Genomic DNA, 18,649 nt, shown 5'->3' on the forward strand with positions numbered 1-18,649 from the left:
AGGATTAGTGTTGAACCCGGGAAGTAGACAAGAAGCTAGGGTTAGGGTTGAGGATTAGTGTTGAACTGGGATGTGGACAAGAAGCTAGGGTTAGGGTTGAGGATTAGTGTTGAACCGGGAAGTAGACAAGAAGCTAGGGTTAGGGTTGAGGATTAGTGTTGAACCGGGATGTGGACAAGAAGCTAGGGTTAGGGTTGAGGATTAGTGTTGAACCGGGATGTGGACAAGAAGCTAGGGTTAGGGTTGAGAATTAGTGTTGAACCGGGATGTGGACAAGAAGCTAGGGTTAGGGCAGTGGTTGAGGCTAAATTTAGGGTTGTGGTTGAGGCTAGGGTATGTTCAACCCTGACTCATCCTAGCCCCCCACCCCCCAAATAGCACTCCCCCACTTCCACATTTAAACACTGGAGGAATCCAGAAATATCTCTTGACTGACAATGGTACTCAATGACAAGATGCATATTGTAATAATGTATAAAGTTAAAAGTTTTATTTTCATAGGCATAAGTTGTACATAACAATAAATTCCACATAGTTTCAGTCACCTCCGTGCAGAAAGATCTCATCTTCTCATGGGTGTTAATGTTTTGGACTTAAGGATAAAATCCTGGGTGAATATCAGACCTGGATGTCAGTTCCACAATTCACTTTTATATAGTGTGACAACATGATCAGATGGATGGTTGTAAGTACACAACATCCAAGTGGGGCACTTGAAAATTGAAATTGTCAAAAAATGTTATTTTTCCTATCTTATTTTCCCGTGACGAGTAGAACCGTAAAATGTTTACCTGTAACACAGTCCTGTCCATTATATACAGTACAAACATCATAATGACAACCCTCCTCTTTCAGTTTAGATTCATTTGGCACTTACAGCTTTTTCAGGGGAGACTATAGTGTTCATGGTTCTTATACACGGATATAGTCTTTTGGAGTTAGAAGAGCTGACGCTCATGTAAACTGAATGGCAAATGCTTCATTAAGTACACGTATCACTGAGTACCAATGGCACAGGTGACTAGTTGTCAAACTAAAGGAGGAATGAGATCTCCCGTCAACCACCACTTCAGAGTTCACATTCAGTTAGTCGGTTTCTCGTACGGTACGGCATATTTTTTTTGAAGAACATTGATATAAATGCACAGTAAGTTATTTCACTATGTATGAAGGGGGTGGTGTTGATGCTATAAACACAGAGACAGGTCAGATACAGAGCTTTAGCATTATCATGAGTTCAGCATTGCCTCCAAAAGCTACCGGGAAGAGGCTTCTTCTGAGTAACAGGAAAGTTAGCATGACAGGATACTGAGTTCCTACATAGAGCTGCATTTGAAAATAAAAGCTCATTTATCTTGCTAATGTGCTTAGAGTTTTAAACCAAAAGACAACACGTGCGCTGTCTTGCACTGTTAATAGATACACTGTAGGCTAAAAGCTAGCGTTGCTCATTGAGAGGACAAGCAATAGTTAATAGATGTGAGTACAGTAACAAAAATACAGAGAGAATAACACACAGCATGTGTTCATGTTGAAAATAACAACAATGCCGTGAGGCTGATGGTACAGTATAAGCGATACAATGAATATATACTGTAGATAGTAGGTTTTTGTTGCCATTCTAATTGCTTGTTTCGTTCCAGATGCTTCACGTACACAGTTTTCGCTAGGTGAGTGATAAAGCAATGGGGAAGTGCTTCATACAGAGAGGAAGTGATTTCACTGATGTGGTAGCAGGAGGAAATTGTCACCAAGGGAGAAGAAAACCGCTCAGCACCGTTGTCAATGGGGGACTAGTCAGTAACATAGATCAGGGATTTTAATTCTCCTCCATTACGGTGAATGTTTCACAGAGGCCAATAGAGCTTCTGTTTGTTGTGGCAATGTGGGGAGGAGCAGAAGCATTACCAGGTGGTGGGGGGAGGGGGGGGTCAGTCAGCAAGGGGTCAGTGCAGGGGGCTGAAATGCAGCAGGTTAATGCTAGGCCATGTCGACTTCTCTCTCTATGCCCACATACTTCAGGGCATCATCCTGGCTGTACCTGTAAGGGGCAGGAGAGAGAGAGTCAGGACAGTGTGAAGCATCAGTGTAAAAAAAAATGCATGTCATCCCACAAATATCAGAGACAACCAAAGAAGGACTGCGATACCGTATTGTATCGAAGACTCCAGTGTTCCCATGGCCACAAGGCTCTACCTATAGTCGAAGAAGAGCTCCTCCCCCTGTAGGATAGCCCGTTTGGCAAAGATCCCGATGCGGTGGTCTCCATTCACCATGACCACTGCAACAACAGCCATCACATCATTGATTTGTGCACGTCACCAAACCAAATCATTCCACAAAACAGGCTTTGTATTTGTCTGTGATCCTACCCTTAGCGTAGCAGTTTGGGTTCACCGAGTGATTCGCAAATCTGATTTTATTCCCTTTTCTTGTGGCGTCCACGACAAAGTCTGTTGAGACATTTACAGGAACAGTGTCAGCTCAGCGATCACAGAACACAGCGACGGTGATGTCCTTTAAAGGGTTAACTGTGCATCATCAGTGTGTTGAGGAGTCATTATTACCATTGTTCAGGTTGAAGAGGAAGCTGGACATGTATTTGTCGTAGATCCTCCCCCGTCGGTCCGCCTCATCCTGCGAGATTAGCTGCAGACACAGACAGTTTCAGAGTGTGATGGTCAGACTAAATGTTTTATACATTAACACAAAGGCATTCATACAAACGCATACTGATACCGTGTAAACCCCACACCCAACTATACCCCATTACATGATAAAGAAAGCTACGTTCAACAGTTTTATGTAGCCTCACCTCTCCACAGTACTCTGAGATGAACTCATTCTTCTGAACGGACTCTTTGATGAAGGTGCCCCACCCTGCCACGTTTGAGGGGGCAAGCAGGAGGTGCTGGGAGAGGTCAGAGGTTAAAGTTGGCTGACATTTAGGCAAAATGACAAGACAACACCAGAATAATACAACTGTGCCTTTTATTACTCAACAAGTCATAAGCATGTTAATATGGGTTCTGACTCCGACCTGAATTCAGATACAGCTCATCATCGGCTATTTTCTATTCCTTTGGACTGGAACATGACCCACTGGCCTACCTTCTTGAGCCCCCTTTGGATGCTGCAGTTCTTGCAGGAGACGACCTTGCTGTCCCAGTGGTCCGCGGCTCCACAGGTCATACACAGATCTGGGTCACATTCCCTCACCGCCAGGTAGCAGGGACATTGCTTGGTGTTGCACTGGGTCTTACAGCGGCAGCCCGGGAAACGGTTCTGGCCTGGAGAACAATGTAAAACCCCAGGGTAGTGTTCAGAGTCAGACAGGGGAACGTTCAGCGGAGAGGTTTATAGTCACTTTTAGAAACAGCATAGAAACATACTGCGGTAACAGAGAGTCCGTATGAGTTACACGCCTCAGTGGACTAGGGAACTACTTTGTAACAGAATTCTCTGTGGCTGCGTGGCGAACGGCAACTGCATTTTCATTAATGAACGCTGCCTCAACGGTAAAAAAGCTGCTGCTCTGTAATGTAACTCATCAATCACTGACCTCTGCTGGCAGCTATGCTGAAATACAGCTGTGCTGAGAGTAATGGAAAGCCTTCCGGGCAGAGGAAGAAGGAAAACGAGCAGCAGACAACTTAAAATGTCCCTCTCCTCTCCAACAGGTTTAGCTGGAGGACAATACTCCATAAGTAGAGCAGTAACATTAGTCTTGTCTCTCCTCCTTCCTAAGTCTTCTTCCCTACAGTTTGTGTGGCTGTGTGGCTGTGTGTGTGTGTGCGCATCACCGAGCAGTGTTCAGTCGTAGCGGTCGGTCTCGTATAAATGTAGGGATGGATGTTGTAGCTCAGGCACTGTGCCTGTCACATCTCTTTGATTCCTCTCCAGGGCTGTGGAGCTCACACATTAAACCCTCCATACGCTGCTTCCTGTCAAAACCAGGGAAGGGGAGGGAGAACTGTATTTCTATTAGAACACAAAATGAGCCAAAGCTGTGGATTGAGAGCCAAGCTCTCTCTCTCTCTCTCAACATTCCTTCCTTCCGCCCTGTGGCCATTTGTGGAAGTGCGTGGGCACAGCGGTTCAGGCTCATTTCTCCTGGGATGAATGTGTCAGAGCATTGTGAACACGGCCCCATGCTGAACAGATGCCCATGCAGCTAACCAAACCCTGCCTGCCAGAGGACAGCTTATCCTGCGAACACACAGTGAGGAGGAGGATCGTCTTACACACTGTTCCACTGTCTATTCTGGCCTGTCAAAAGGGCCTTTTCATCCACCGAGTGAAAGAGAGCTAGTCTTCAGCAGAATTGTCCTGTGAACACATTCCTATTCCCATTACAGAGTTGAGCTGTGAAACCTCTCGCTGTCAGTACAGGTAATTGTAGCACACATTTACCCCAGTCAGTTGAGTGGAAGGAATGTTCAGTATGTGTTGAAATATGTCTGTTTTCACACTGATATGTTTTGGACTTCTGCAAATGGTCTCTCCGGGTTGGGAAGTGGTGTGTGTGTTAGGACATGGTGGTAGCAGTGGATGTGTGTTTGGGTAAGGTGACACTCACACTCGTGCTCACACTGGCAGAACTTCTCACAGAAATTCTGGGTCATCACACAGGGACAGGAGCTGTCACATGGGTGGTCCGGGTGGTCACATGGCTGGTAGTTGTACACCTGATTGGATGAGTTATCTAGAGAGGACAAAGGTTTTAATTATACAATGAGCAGACACATCATTCTGAATTAGTGTATAAGAAATGCATTTGACAACGTTAATTTGACTATTTCAATACTTCAGTCAAGTGAAGAACTCACCTTTCTTGAGCTGTATCTTTGCCCATAACCTACAGAATCAAATGAAAAACACTATCAATAATCATGTCTATTTCTGTACAAAGGTATTTGAAAAAGAGCAGTTCTTTTCATTTTCTGCACGGTTTAATCTTTTTCTCCCACTGATCTGTGTATCAGGGTCCATTCTCACTCCATTCCTATGAGGTCATGCTGCAACAGGGACGGGGAGGGAGTGAGTGTAAAAGTCGGCGGCCATCTTGCCTGTGCTTCCTCTTCTTCTTCTGAGGGGAGTTGCCACCATCCTCCAACGGAACACGATGGATCAGGACCTCTTTCACAGCAAACTCATACACCTGAAGAAGAGAGGGAACACACACATGCAGGCATATTTGTCCGCGCATACACGACACGATATGAGGCAACTATCCACAACGGTGCAGAATGTTGTGTGGTTCTGGAATTGGTCCCATTGTGTAGTTGAGTGCCTCTCAAATTAAGCTGGGAAGCGCATCGCTGCATGTGATTACTCCATAAAACACACGGCCCTCTCCTCCCCTATCAGAACCCACCACCATCTCAGCGTAATGCACACACACACACACACCTCCCCGCCATCCCACTCCCCACTCCCCACACACACCCGCAAAGCCCCAAACCACTTCTGCCTGCCAAAAAAACAGATTTGGCTTCCTCCCTAAAACAGACAGACACACATTACGCAGAGGGAGGGACTGGGAAGCTCGTAGCAGCGGTGTTTCCATCCAGCCAAACCACAGGCTCTCTGAGGGATAACAGGGCCATGCTATAGAGTCACACTGGCGTTGTGTTGGGGGCCGGGATGCTGCTGCAGGGGGCAAAGCTACTTTGTAACGTCTGTGGCGGATCTCTGTCGTCGCGCTTCGCTCTCTTTGTTTCTCGGTCTTTGTCTCTCTGTTTTGGTTTTGGAGGATTGGAACGTGTCTCTCAATAGCTTTGCAAATCTGATTAGAAGGCCTAATATGTTCCCCATACAATACTCCCATAACTCCCCCATATTAGAGACACATAACATCCCCACAATACCTCAGCTCAGAAGGGATCCGTTCGCTATAAGCCGTCTGAGCCCGGAGACCGTGACAGCGTCTCAGAGAATAACAAAGCTGTCATGTACATGTCGTAAAAGTCCTAATTTATGACTCCGCATGTTGTTTACATTCCATTTGTAATCATCCCAATTTTCCACACAGTATTATGTGTTACGACACTTGTATCAATGCCAACACACTACAACACAGTCACAGCACCACTTCGTTATCTTGTCGGTCTGTACTAGTCTGTAATGTGTTTTGGTCATTAGCGTGTTGGCCAGGAGACTTGCTTTAATTGGTGTATCAATAGAGTATATGAACATCTGGTGGGTGTTCTTGGTGGTTCACCTGTTTGCAGGTCTTGGTGCTGATGAGGCGAGCGATGGAGCAGAAGTTGTTGTAGTAGGTTCCGTGCAGCACTCTGAACAGAGACTCCTCAGCCCCACTCCACTGGACAGGAGGTTCCACCTGCTCCCCGTGCTCCTCCCCCGGGGACAGCTTGGTGGGGGTCTGACAGCGAGAGTTGCTCTCTGACCGTACCCAAAAACACACACATGCGCACGCACACAGACAAACACACAGGGGAGGGGGGGGGGGCATTTGAGACTAATGCACATACACCCACTGCCATGCACATACACCCACTGCCAAAGGCAGAGAGCAACATGTTGCTTGGCAACAGGTTCAAGGCTGTGTTATTGTGACCACATGCTATGACTGGGGAATGCTTATTAGTCCGCTCATCAATCTGTTTTTACACATGATTTGAGCTAGAGGGGACGGCCGCTGGGCCACCAGCTTAAGTCAGTAGTCTATCTTCAAAATGAAGAGCTGCAGTGACATCACAGTACAGATATTAGTTCCTTCCAAGCTGAATGCAAGAGAGAGACAGTAGAGAGACTGAGTGAATGATTAAGACAGAGAAAACGAGAGCCTGAGTAGATTGCTCTTTCTCTCTCCCACTGTTCTCCACATGAGTCTGTCAACAGAAAGAGGAAACCCAGGGGGAGAGGCTGAGTGAAGAATCTATTGGTTTTGGAACTGAAACCCATGGTTGGATTCTTGTGTTTGGAGAGCGAGTGAGAGTGAATGGGTTTTAAAAAAAAATCTTCTTCAGCCAATGTTCTCTTTTCTGATGAACTGCATTCAGCACACGAACCATTCTGTCAGATGAGCGTTATGGGGAACTTAGTCGAACCATTCTGTCATTAATACACTGAGGTATGACAGATATACTGTGGTACCGTAGCAGCTGAGGAATTAGTGTTCTCCTACCTTAGAAGATAGGAAGCTGGCAGTCTCCTATTCATGGGTTGCATGTTTCGTCACAATATTGTTTTGAACGTTCGTTTTGGACTGATCGATGTATTGTCAATGAGCGCTGACGAAAATATAATCAAAAGTGCCCCAGCTAGCACAGTGGTTCTGGGCCGATTCCGGCTGAGAGTCCGCCTTCGGCAGTATTGCATATGGCTAGGATGCGGGGATTGAGCTCGGGCCGATTCCGGTGTGAGTTATCTGGCCCAAATGTTTACTTGGGGCTCAGGCTGATTCTGGTGAGAGTTATCTGGCCCAAATGTATTACTTGGAGCTCAGGCCGATTCCGGTGAGAGTTATCTGGCCCAAATGTATTACTTGGGGCTCAGGCCGATTCCGGTGTGAGTTATCTGGCCCAAATGTATTACTTGGGGCTCAGGCCGATTCCAGTGTGAGTTATCTGGCCCAAATGTATTACTTGGGGCTCAGGCCGATTCCGGTGTGAGGTATCTGGCCCAAATGTATTACTTGGGGCTCAGGCCGATTCCGGTGTGAGTTATCTGGCCCAAATGTATTACTTGGAGCTCAGGCCGATTCCGGTGAGAGTTATCTGGCCCAAATGTATTACTTGGGGCTCAGGCCGATTCCGGTGTGAGTTATCTGGCCCAAATGTATTACTTGGAGCTCAGGCCGATTCCGGTGTGAGTTATCTGGCCCAAATGTATTACTTGGGGCTCAGGCCAATTCCGGTGAGAGTTATCTGGCCCAAATGTATTACTTGGGGCTCAGGACGATTCCGGTGTGAGTTATCTGGCTCAAATGTATTACTTGGGGCTCAGGCCGATTCCGGTGTGAGTTATCTGGCCCAAATGTATTACTTGGAGCTCAGGCCGATTCCGGTGTGAGTTATCTGGCCCAAATGTATTACTTGGGGCTCAGGCCAATTCCGGTGAGAGTTATCTGGCCCAAATGTATTACTTGGGGCTCAGGACGATTCCGGTGTGAGTTATCTGGCTCAAATGTATTACTTGGGGCTCAGGACGATTGAGGTTACTCTCAGGCAAAACATTTCATTATTTTCTCATTGTTTCTGTGATCAAAAAATACAATTAACATTTAAATTAAATTATTTAAGAGCCCGTTGTAGTATTTTGATACTTTGTGCAAGGCAATTGATAAACATTAAAAACTTTGTGGATGGAGCTTCCTGAGTGGCGCAGCGGTCTAAGACACTGCATCGTAATGAAAACCTCGTTACTACAGGCCGCGACCGGGAGACCCATGAGGCGACGCATAATTGGCCCAGCATCTTCAAAGTTAGGGAGGGTTTGGCTGTCCGGGATGTCCTTGTGTAGTGACCTCCGTGGCAGACCAGGCACATGCACGCTGACACGGGCACCAGGTGTATGGTAAGGTATGGTAAGGTGCCGGCAAAGTCAGCTGAATTCTGGTAGATGGAAAAGACCTGATGTACTTGGGCCGATTCTGGGCAGTCATTCATTTTGATTCTGGGCCGAGTCCGACACCCGATTCCGGGCCAATTCAATCAGTTCCGGACGCCCGGAAGAGGACCGCTCTGGGCAGATTCCTCACTGCTAGCTGGGGAATTACAGTGGCTTAGAAATACAATGCAACTAAAAAAGAAGGCAAATAAATCCAAACCTTGTCATCATTTTGATGTCGCCAGATTGACTTTAGATGCATGACACGACCGAGTGACGCAGGTGAAACCTATGAGTAGTACTTTAGAAGCTTGTCTTTCCCATAATTGTCTCTTAAAGTACTTACGGACCAGACAGACTAACATGAACGTCGGCCATGCGCAGTGGGTGGGCGTCCTATCGCCTCTGACCACAGAACATCGGTCGCCATTTTCTGTTCATTTCCCAACGATTCTACATGTTGAACCGCCCCTGTTTGTCGACACCCAGCAGCTGCTCTACTGCGCACCCCTGACGTTTGTGTTGGTCTGTCTTGTCCCTTATAATGCTTGTGTTTCCCCAAGCTACCTGAGGAGCTGGTGGTCTCGTGGTCACTATCCACCTCCTTGGCCTCCTCAGTGGTGCCTGACGGACCAGGGCAGCTGGAGCTGGGAGGGCGTGGCTGTCTCCGCCGCCGCCGGGACCTCTGGGAGCGCAGCATCTCCTGATCCGCAAACTCTTTGGCCCCTTTCTTTAGAGGAGGGAGAGAGGAAAAGAGGGACAGAAATGAAGAGATAGAAGAGTGTTAAAGAAGGGATGAATGGATCGGAGCGCCATCATTGGCTTGTCTGTCTGTTGTCGGGCAGTTAAAGACAGAGGACATGTAGAGGATCTGAGCACACCTGTAGCAGAAAGCAGTCCAGACCACAGGGCTCTGTCTCCATGCGAATCTCCTTGCTCTTCCTCTTGTAAACATTGGGCGTAGCGTGAAAAGCTGGAAAGACACATACTATTAGTATACTGATGGTAACAATATACTGTATGTTAGAAGTACAGTAATAGTAGGGACGTAAAACATTTTGCCTGCTGCACAGACCCTATGAACACTAGTCTAGAGCGCCTGGTTAAATTGAGTTTAGGAGCATATAAATTCTCTCCATGGTTAAAGTAGGAAGAAATATGTGTCATTGTTGTAACAATGTGTGAGTCTGCTACATTTACTATTATCATATATTAAAATATTGAATTACTTTGACATATTTAATTAGGTTACATTATGCTAATTTCCAATGGTGGACAGAATGTGTTACTACATCACACATAGTAACGTTTTTACCACACAAGAATTGCAGGAAATACACATCCTTTTTTATCTCAGATGGGTGATAGTAGTATTACAGTTTATAGTCATCATGATCTCATAAAATCGATTGCTTAAAACAGATCAATACCCATACTTGTTCTAAATAGTAGCCATTTTGGGTATGCAAAAATAGAACGTTTTATAGTATTTTAAATGTTGAAAATGTTGTATGCTTTAAATGCCAGGATGTCATACTAATTTGGGGTTTTCATCTATTATTCCACTATTGAGGAAGAGAATCATTTTGAGACCGACGTGTGTTTGACAACAGCTGATAATCAGATATTTTGGACACTGCCACTGTTTTTATACACACTAGTCCTTTGTGGGCATTAGAACGCAGCTGTCATTTTCAGACCACGGTGGCTAGAAAAGAATTGGGCGCTCTGGCATTACATGAATGAATGGATTTGAGGGTTAAGCTATCATTCAAATGAAAACCAACCCCTGTTGCTATTAGAAACTGATGATGAGGTGGTGATTTGATGAAATTATCCAGACCCAAAAAATGTTTCCTTTTCCGTATTGGTCATCTACCAAAATCATTTTCTCACAGAGAAATAAGTTGATAAATGGCTACGACAGGTTGTCATCATTCGACATATATATGTTGTATACCCAGGTTCATTGAGGTTTGTCTGGTAGAAGAGTGCTAATGGTACATATCGCCATGGTAATTGTCCCAGTTCTATTGATTTCAATATGATATCGATGTGAGTGATTAATATGCGTGCGCTTATTGATTACAGTAGTACAAGCTCATCAATTCCATTCTTGAGTGACCGCTCTGTAAATATTAGTATGTGTGCAGTTTGTAAGGTGCTAATTTAGGGAAAGGGGGATACCTAGTCAGTTGTCCAACTGAATGCATTCAACTGAAATGTGTCTTCCACATTTAACCCAACCCCTCTGAATCACAGAGGTGCGGGGGGCTGCCTTGATCGACATCCTTCAGTGCCTGGGGAACAGTTGGTTAACTGCCTTGCTCAGGGGCAGAATGACAGATTTTTACCTTGTCAGCTCGGGGATTCGATCCAGCAACCTTTCGGTTACTGGCCCAACACACTAACCTTTTAGCAAAATACAAGTATCCTGAACATGTGTGACACGTGTGTAACTTTTATGTACTGGTCTTCAAAATATCACAAGTATTTCAGCATATTGATTATGAATTTGGATATTTAAAACCGGTGTTTTAACACTCGGCCATAAATCAAAAAGCCATGACAACAAGAAGCAGCAACAAGTGTCATTTTCAATCTTTTTTTTAGGGAATACAAACGGTACTTTGAAAATGATTTTTAAACTGAATTCTACTTTATCGGGTAAAAACTACTGAATGAGCCCAAAAACGTGCTACGATTCATTGATTTTGATGATATTAGTGAAATCGTGAAAATATGTTTGTCCTGGCTAGTAATAATGCATGTATTATAACACTAGAGATGTGTTGATTCCAAGAGAGTCTGAGTGAGACAGATAGAAAAAATAAAAACAGAAATCCAGAGGAAAAGCCACATGTTGACAGATGTCAATAGGTTAAAAACACAGAGTTAGAGAGAGAGAGAGAGTTAGAGAGAGAGAGAGAGAGAGAGATACAGAAAGTGAGAGAAAAGAGTAAACCCATAGGACACATTACGGTGGAGGAAGCAGTCGTATTTGAAGCAGCGCCTGCAGAACAGCGTATGGAAGGAGTGTAGGGACTGCTCCCGCTGGACAGACTTGGCGAACGGCCCGTCTATGTTAGGGGTGCAGAGGGGGGGCAGCTTTACCGGGCTGGGGGGCTCCAGGAGGTCCTTGTACCTAGGGTGGTGCCATTTGGGGAAGGGGATAAAACAAAACATAGCCTTACCATGCATAACATAACTTTGTATTAGGATTGTATTTTGTATGAGCATGGTATATGGCATGATATACAGTAGAAGTGGGAAACTACAGTAAGTAGCTGTATTCTGACTCAAGTAGGCCTATGCCAGGAGTAGGCAACTAGATTCTGCCGCTGGACAATGTTTGTCAGAGCGGATGGTTGGGGGGCCGGAACAATTTCATACCTTACATTGAGAGATGATCAAGTCAAAAACATTTTTTTTTTTGGTGGAAATACTTGGGAACAAATTTCCTAAATTAAACAAATATTTTGCTGAATTCCTGGTAATTTTACAGTCCTTCTCTTTTTTACGAAAAACAAAACATCATTCTTTGTTTTACTAAAAACTTTGTGGGTCCTGTTGCCGACCCCTGGCATATGCTCATTTGCAGGTGGATTTGGATGAGAGTGTTTAGTTTGCTGTATTTTATAAGAAAAAGCCCTTTCAGACGGGGGTGCAACAACTTTCCTTTGAGTGTGAGGAGAGAGGGCAGAGAGCATTATTAGCATCTCCCTGAGAGCTCCCATCTCCATGGTGAACACTAAGCAACGCTCGGCTAAGCACAGCACAGTTGTTGGGCACTTTTCTTACTTTTCCTTCAGCTCCTCCGTCGTACCCTTGTAGGGGAACATCGAGGCGATGGCCGTGAATATCTTATCATGCGGGATCTTCTTTTTGGCAGCCAAATCCCTCACTAAGGAAGGTAGTGAGAAGAAAAGCAAAGAGCAGATAATTAGCAACTCAACCACCCCTTTTCTAGTTCCAATTTCCCATTGAGACGTAATTGTATTTGCACTTTTTTGCCATGTAAGCAATCATATTGGAACGATAGAAAAGTCCCGAGCCTATTGAGAAGGACTGTTTGTCCATGTGCTCTGTGTATTGAGAGAGTACCAATGAGTGTTTGTCATACTGATATGTTCTGACACTGAGTGACAGTGTCTGATGCCACAGTATCTCTCAATGTGAGTGTCACCCCCCCCCCACCACCACCAGTTCCCATAATCCCTGGTGCTCTCTATGTGCAAGAGGTCAAAGGGCCTTGTAACCAGAACCTGGTCGTATTGTATTGGTGTTATGACCAAACATGTTCCCCCCTCCATGTTCCCCCCTGGGACTGGGACAGTCTCTATGTAAACAATGCCAGGCAGTGCCACCGTGCTGGGACAGAGCAACCTGCTGGCTCCTGTACAACATGGGGTCACAGTCACAGTGATCACCTGACCTGTACCCGCTCTTCTCTCATGCCACTGATAAGAGTAAGAGGACAAGTCTATAGCAAATACAAATAAGATAGTCCAGCATAGTAACACCAGTGACTCTCATATAGAAAACAACACGTATTGCCTTTTGTTAGATAAGCATCCAATCACATCTAGGAGACATGAACAACTGTGTTAGATGTGGTTACATCTTTCAGTCAAAAGACTCTGGAGGACACTCACCCTCTATGACACTCCTCCTCTTCCTCCTGAAGAAGGCTGTGGGCCCCACCTTTGCCTCTTCAGTCCCTTCCCCAGCGCTCTTCCTCACCCCTTTCTCCTCCTCCTCTTTCCCCCCTTTCTCCTCCGCCTCCTCCTCTTCCTCCTCCTGGTCTGAGTACTGGCTCAAGGCCTCCACCAACTCTTTAAAGATCTCGTCGTTGATGAACCCTCCCTCTGGGAGACAAACCACACAGGCAAACATGTCAGCACCTACTGATGACATCATGCAATATACGTCAGCACATATCCCCTAAACAATTAAGATTTCCCCAGCAGCACACAGCAACGCACGTACTGTACCGATGACCTCCTGGAGCCCGCCTAACCCCCACGTCTCCAATAATATCACTCTGTGATAGATCAGACTGACAGTGTGCGTAATGAAAACAGGACAGAAAGGATGATATCCCTAGTCTAGGTAGGTAGGCAGGTCACCTCTGTCTCCATGGACACCGTCATAGTTGTCGATGAGCTCCTCCAGGAAGGCCTCGTCCTGCTCCAACACCTCGTCTCCCATGTAGGGGATGTTATGGAGGAACGTCTCATCCTCCACCTAGGAAACCATTTTAAATTTTTTAAATTTTATTTAACTAGGCAAGTCAGTTAAGAACAAATTCTTATTTACAATGGCGGCCTACCCCGGCCAAACCCGGACAATGCTGGGCCAATCTTGCGCCACCCTATGGGACTCCAAATCACGGCTGGATGTGATGCAGGTTTTTCTGTATTTGCACTATTTTCTACATTGTAGAATAATAGTGAAGGCATCAAAACTATGAAATAACACATATGGAATAATATAGTATCCATAATATAGTATTCAACTGGACAATGACCTAACACACCTCCAGGCTGTGTAAGGACTATTTTACCAAGAAGGAGAGTGATGGAGTGCTGCATCAGATGACCTGGCCTCCACAATCACCGGACCTCAACCAAATTGAGATGGTTCGGGATGAGTCGGACCGCAGAGAGAAGGAAAAGCAGCCAACAAATGCTCAGCATATGTGGGAACTTCTTCAAGAGTGTTGGAAAAGCTTTCCAGTTTAAGCTGTTTGAGCGAATGCCAAGAGTGTGCAAAGCTGTCATCAAGGCAAAGGGTGGCTATTTGAAGAATATAAAATATATTTTGATTTGTTTAACACTTTTTTGGTTACAATATGATTCCATATCTGTTATTTCATCATTTTGATGCCTTCACTATTATTCTACAATGTAGAAAATAGTAAAAATAAAGAAAAACCCTTGAATGAGTAGGTGCTCTAAAACTTTTGACCGGTAGTGTATACTGAATGTGTGTGTTGTCGAGAAATCCCCATACCATAAAGTTCTGCTGCAGAGGGGACCAGGAGTACATGAAGGGGATTCCTGCCACGGTCGTCAGGGGCCGCATGGCAACCGCCTGAGCTTTAAACGCTGGGAAGCCAAACTCCACCATGCACAACTGTGATTGGGCCAGAGACAGATGGGGGAGTATGAGGACAGACCAACACTGGATTATAACCAACAAGTGGGCTACTATTACCCAAATGGATAAAGACAATGCTATATCCACTGACACTACTCTGAAATGAACTAGGAAACAAATACCAAGACAATAGAGAAGAGCATAGTGAGAATTTCAGGAACACAAGATGCTGCTCTGTCTGCCTCCAGGCTGTTTTCATCATAGGTTCTGAGAGAGTTTAGTTATTGGCCTCAGTAAGGCCGCCTCATGAACCCTTTTTGGCAGCTCAGCATCTCCCTGAAAAGGGATGAAACATCACAGTCCTCTGTCGTCCTGGTGGGAGAGCAGACCCTGGCCTGGTTAATGAGGCAGGAGTCAGAATGGGCTTTAAAGGGTTAGTTAATGGCCAAAATGTAGATTTCCCCTTAAATACACATACACAAAAGTAAATCTTCTTCATGAGATGGCCATAAATAATAACTGGTAGTGCTGCAAAAATGTTGAAAGGTCTAGAACTAACCTTATGAAGGTGTACTAAACTTATAAAGGTGTACAAACTCAAGTACATTGCACAAATATTATGAAAAATCTGATATGATTTTTTTCTTATTCAACAAAAGTGGCACAATAGGGCTTGAAATTACTGAAATACTTTCTAAATATAGTAACAATCAAATTAGAAACGACTTACTGTAAGATTTCACCTTTCTTATAACTGTAAAATAAATGTGATCATACAAACATTCTCTGGGCAATCCAGAGACACCATTCAAATGCGTGCAGACCAACAATGTCTACAACTGCTGGATTGCTGGTGCTATGTATTGGCCATTGAGAGGCTTCGAAGCCACCGGTCGGCCATATTGGCACTCTGCAGTAGGAGCAGTCCTCCATAGGAATGAAAGGAATTCTAAAGTATTTCAATTGAATGTTTCAAATACAAAATTACATGTATTTATGTATTTGGTGCAGACTCGTTACAACCTCATATTTAAGCACTAAGTGATTCTGTCCATCTGTGACTAAGAGAAAGTGGTCTTGTTTCAATTCTCCGAAATGATTTTGGATGTATTCCTGTTGAGAGCTATAAATCCATCTGAGGACATCAATGCGAGATGAATTTGTTGCTATTGTTGCATCTGCTAGACTCTCCCGTTTCATAAGAGCTATTGCAAGCGCAGCTACGAGGTTCACTGGCACAGGAAATCGTTGCTTTGTCTGGATAAGCCAGACAATGTGATGCGTCGCCTCCTACTGTATGTCTCTCTATCCTTTTGTCTCGCTCACCTTTTTGCCGGGTAGCGCTCCACCTGGGGTAGACAGGGGAACTGACTGGATCCTCAGCTTGGACCACTCCTCGTTCAGAAGGTTGGTACGTTCCTCTATCTTCTGCCGGTTGGACATGAACAAGGCCTGGAAATGACAGGAAATATGAGAAGAGTTTGTAATACCTATACACACGATCTCTCTCATTATCCTTACCTTGACCTCCTCTGCATTCTTAAAGCGTTTCAGCTGACGGAGGCGCATGTACTCAGACTTCACCCTCTTCCTCCACTCCAACAGGCTACGGGAGGGTATGTTGGAGGCAGGACAAGGTGTTGGGGTTGGGATCAGGGCCGGGACTGGGTCTGAGACAGGGGCCTCCTCCATGGTCCTGCACAATGATATAAATGAATGGAGTTACTGGCACTGACACAAATACAAAACACATGGAAGTGCCCTGGTCAGTCATGCTAAAGAACACTTTTCTATTTCACCAATTCTTCAGGGTCAGTTTTTGTGTTGTTAGAAGTAGTATTAAAAGGAGGATATCGCTGTTGGTGTGAGTGTGGTGTGTGAATTGGTTGTGCCTAACTCCAAAAACACGTTTTACTTGGATCTGGGATGTGATAACATCAATGGCAATTGGAAAAGTAATTTTCCAAGAGCTTCCCGTAAGAGAAGTGATTCAGCCCCCCCCCCCCACACACACACACACACACACACACACACACACACACACACACACACACACACACACACACACACACACACACACTCACACAGTCAAACGAAACGCATGACTCAAACTTCTGCATGCTTGTGCGTGAGCGAACCACCGCCCCCTTCTGTTAGCAAAAGCACCAAGGACTGCATTAAAAAAGGCTTAAAAAAACACCTTCCAGTGCATCCTGGTCAGCGCTATAATGTGCCATTCGTAATCTTATCATGTGGGACTAGAACAACGGAATCATAAAATAACGGGCCTATAATAAAGTGAAACCTCAAGCACGTCAAACTTGTCATATACCTAGACCAAATGGCAGTCTGAAAAACACGTTCTCCCTTACACATACAACATTCGTAAAAGTGGGCGTTTCTCTTCTGAAAACCAATATGAAAACAGAGCAGCTAAGTGCGTAGTACACTTTTCTAGGATTTCATAACCTCTTCTGCAGAATTCTATAACCCTATCCCACAAAAATGTTGTGGGATTGGTGAGAAGCAAAATAAATGCCGCGCTGCGTAAAGGCTTTTCGTTTTCAGGGCAAACGAGTCGTATCAACCGTACCAGGCATTAGCCTTCCTTAGAATCCTACACCCTTAGAATCCTACACCAACAGTCGATAACAGAAGTCACAGACGTTGATGCATCGCCTATCCATTTCAATTATGTTCGTTTTACGCAATGGACAGCTTTCACGCCCAAACAATAACATTATAATGTGATATTTCTAATGCGCTTCTCTGGGATGCGCGCACACATGTTCAGTTTTGATACAGTGTCGCAGTTAGAAATACCTTTAAGGATCCTCGTGTCCTCTTATTTGTAGCGACTTGAGCTCGCCACTAAAGCGTTGAACTCCCCGTTTGAAATCCACCATAAAATACGGATTTCTTCGCTACGGACGCGGAGAAAATAATAGGGTCCGTGTATTTGGGTTCACACGCCGATGGGATCCGAAGATTCCTATGTCGTCCGCAAGCATGCTGAAATTGAAGTTGTACAGTTAAAAGCTGCGCACTTAACTGGCTCAGTTAGAGAGTGACGTCTTTATTATGATCACTCTGTGCTTGGTCGCTGGACTGGGGAAAAAAAGCGTGCGACTTTAAAGTATATGGACATTTGGATTAGCCCACATGTAAGGTCTACACGCCTGCTATAAGGCTACTACTAACGTTATTACTACTATCAGAATACTATTACTATTAGTCAACTAAACATAGGCGACTAAGCTACAATAGGCTACTAATAACTAGTGGATAATACTAAATTATGAAAATGGTACCGTTGATAGGTAGTCATAATGATGATGTTTAATATGTTTATTATTTCTTCATATAATGAGCTAGATTTTTTTTAAAGTTCAATAGAACAAATGCCTATACCTATATGGATGTAATGCATTTTAATATGAGTGTCAGGTGATGGTATTTGGGAAGGGTATAGTAACATCATTCGTTCATCACCAATAACCTTTGCTCTCATACTGTATATTGGTAAGGTACCTTGTTGTATTTTTCCATAATTCATGTATACATGTCATACACATTTATACAGGGGTAAGAGAAAACATATGTTATCAATGAGTATTGTTCCTCAGTCATTCATGGAAGAGGAAGCCTCCAGCCTCTAGTCTATCGCATGTTGTTTTCCTTCTCTCCGGGGGCGGGTGTGCGGTGCGAGCTGGGGCTGTGGCAACACTACTCATAGTCACGTGATTCTCAGAGGAAGGAGAACTCGCCTGATCCAGTAACACAGACAACCCAGCGGCCCGGCCAGGCCAATGTTAGCTGTGTTCAACAGTCAGTGCTTATTGAACAGTCCTGCCTGTCCTACCATTAGAGACGTACTGCTTTTTATGATACACTATGTCTGTTTATATTAAATGGCCAATAACTGTCTGGAGGAGAGACAGAAAAGACTCTATGCATAATCTATTATAGAGTG

General features: G+C 44.7%; 1 protein-coding gene across 3 annotated transcripts; it reads right to left on the reverse strand.

Annotated features, from left to right (window-relative positions):
• Window positions 1–468: 468 nt before the first annotated feature.
• On the reverse strand, window positions 469–17,779 carry LOC135555702 (histone-lysine N-methyltransferase EZH1-like). 3 transcript variants are annotated; one of them, XM_064988380.1, is made up of 20 exons: window positions 17,500–17,778; window positions 16,198–16,372; window positions 16,003–16,128; window positions 14,590–14,712; window positions 13,704–13,821; window positions 13,230–13,442; window positions 12,376–12,478; window positions 11,556–11,719; window positions 9,456–9,547; window positions 9,142–9,304; window positions 6,224–6,405; window positions 5,070–5,161; window positions 4,830–4,858; window positions 4,580–4,705; window positions 3,112–3,290; window positions 2,816–2,911; window positions 2,568–2,649; window positions 2,373–2,453; window positions 2,197–2,281; window positions 469–2,041 (listed from the first exon to the last, which is right to left on the reverse strand). In XM_064988380.1, exons 2-20 carry the CDS (start codon window positions 16,366–16,368, stop codon window positions 1,981–1,983), a joined length of 2,286 nt encoding a protein of 761 aa, XP_064844452.1. In that variant the 5' UTR covers window positions 16,369–16,372; window positions 17,500–17,778; the 3' UTR covers window positions 469–1,980. The 3 variants fall into 3 exon arrangements, with proteins under 3 accessions (XP_064844452.1, XP_064844450.1, XP_064844451.1); XM_064988378.1 differs by having other exon boundaries at window positions 16,003–16,372; window positions 17,500–17,779; XM_064988379.1 differs by having other exon boundaries at window positions 2,150–2,281; window positions 16,003–16,372; window positions 17,500–17,779.
• Between the last annotated feature and the right edge of the window lie 870 nt (window positions 17,780–18,649).

The sequence above is a fragment of the Oncorhynchus masou genome, chromosome 15 (genome assembly GCF_036934945.1).
Source record: "Oncorhynchus masou masou isolate Uvic2021 chromosome 15, UVic_Omas_1.1, whole genome shotgun sequence".
Lineage (NCBI taxonomy): Eukaryota > Metazoa > Chordata > Actinopteri > Salmoniformes > Salmonidae > Oncorhynchus > Oncorhynchus masou.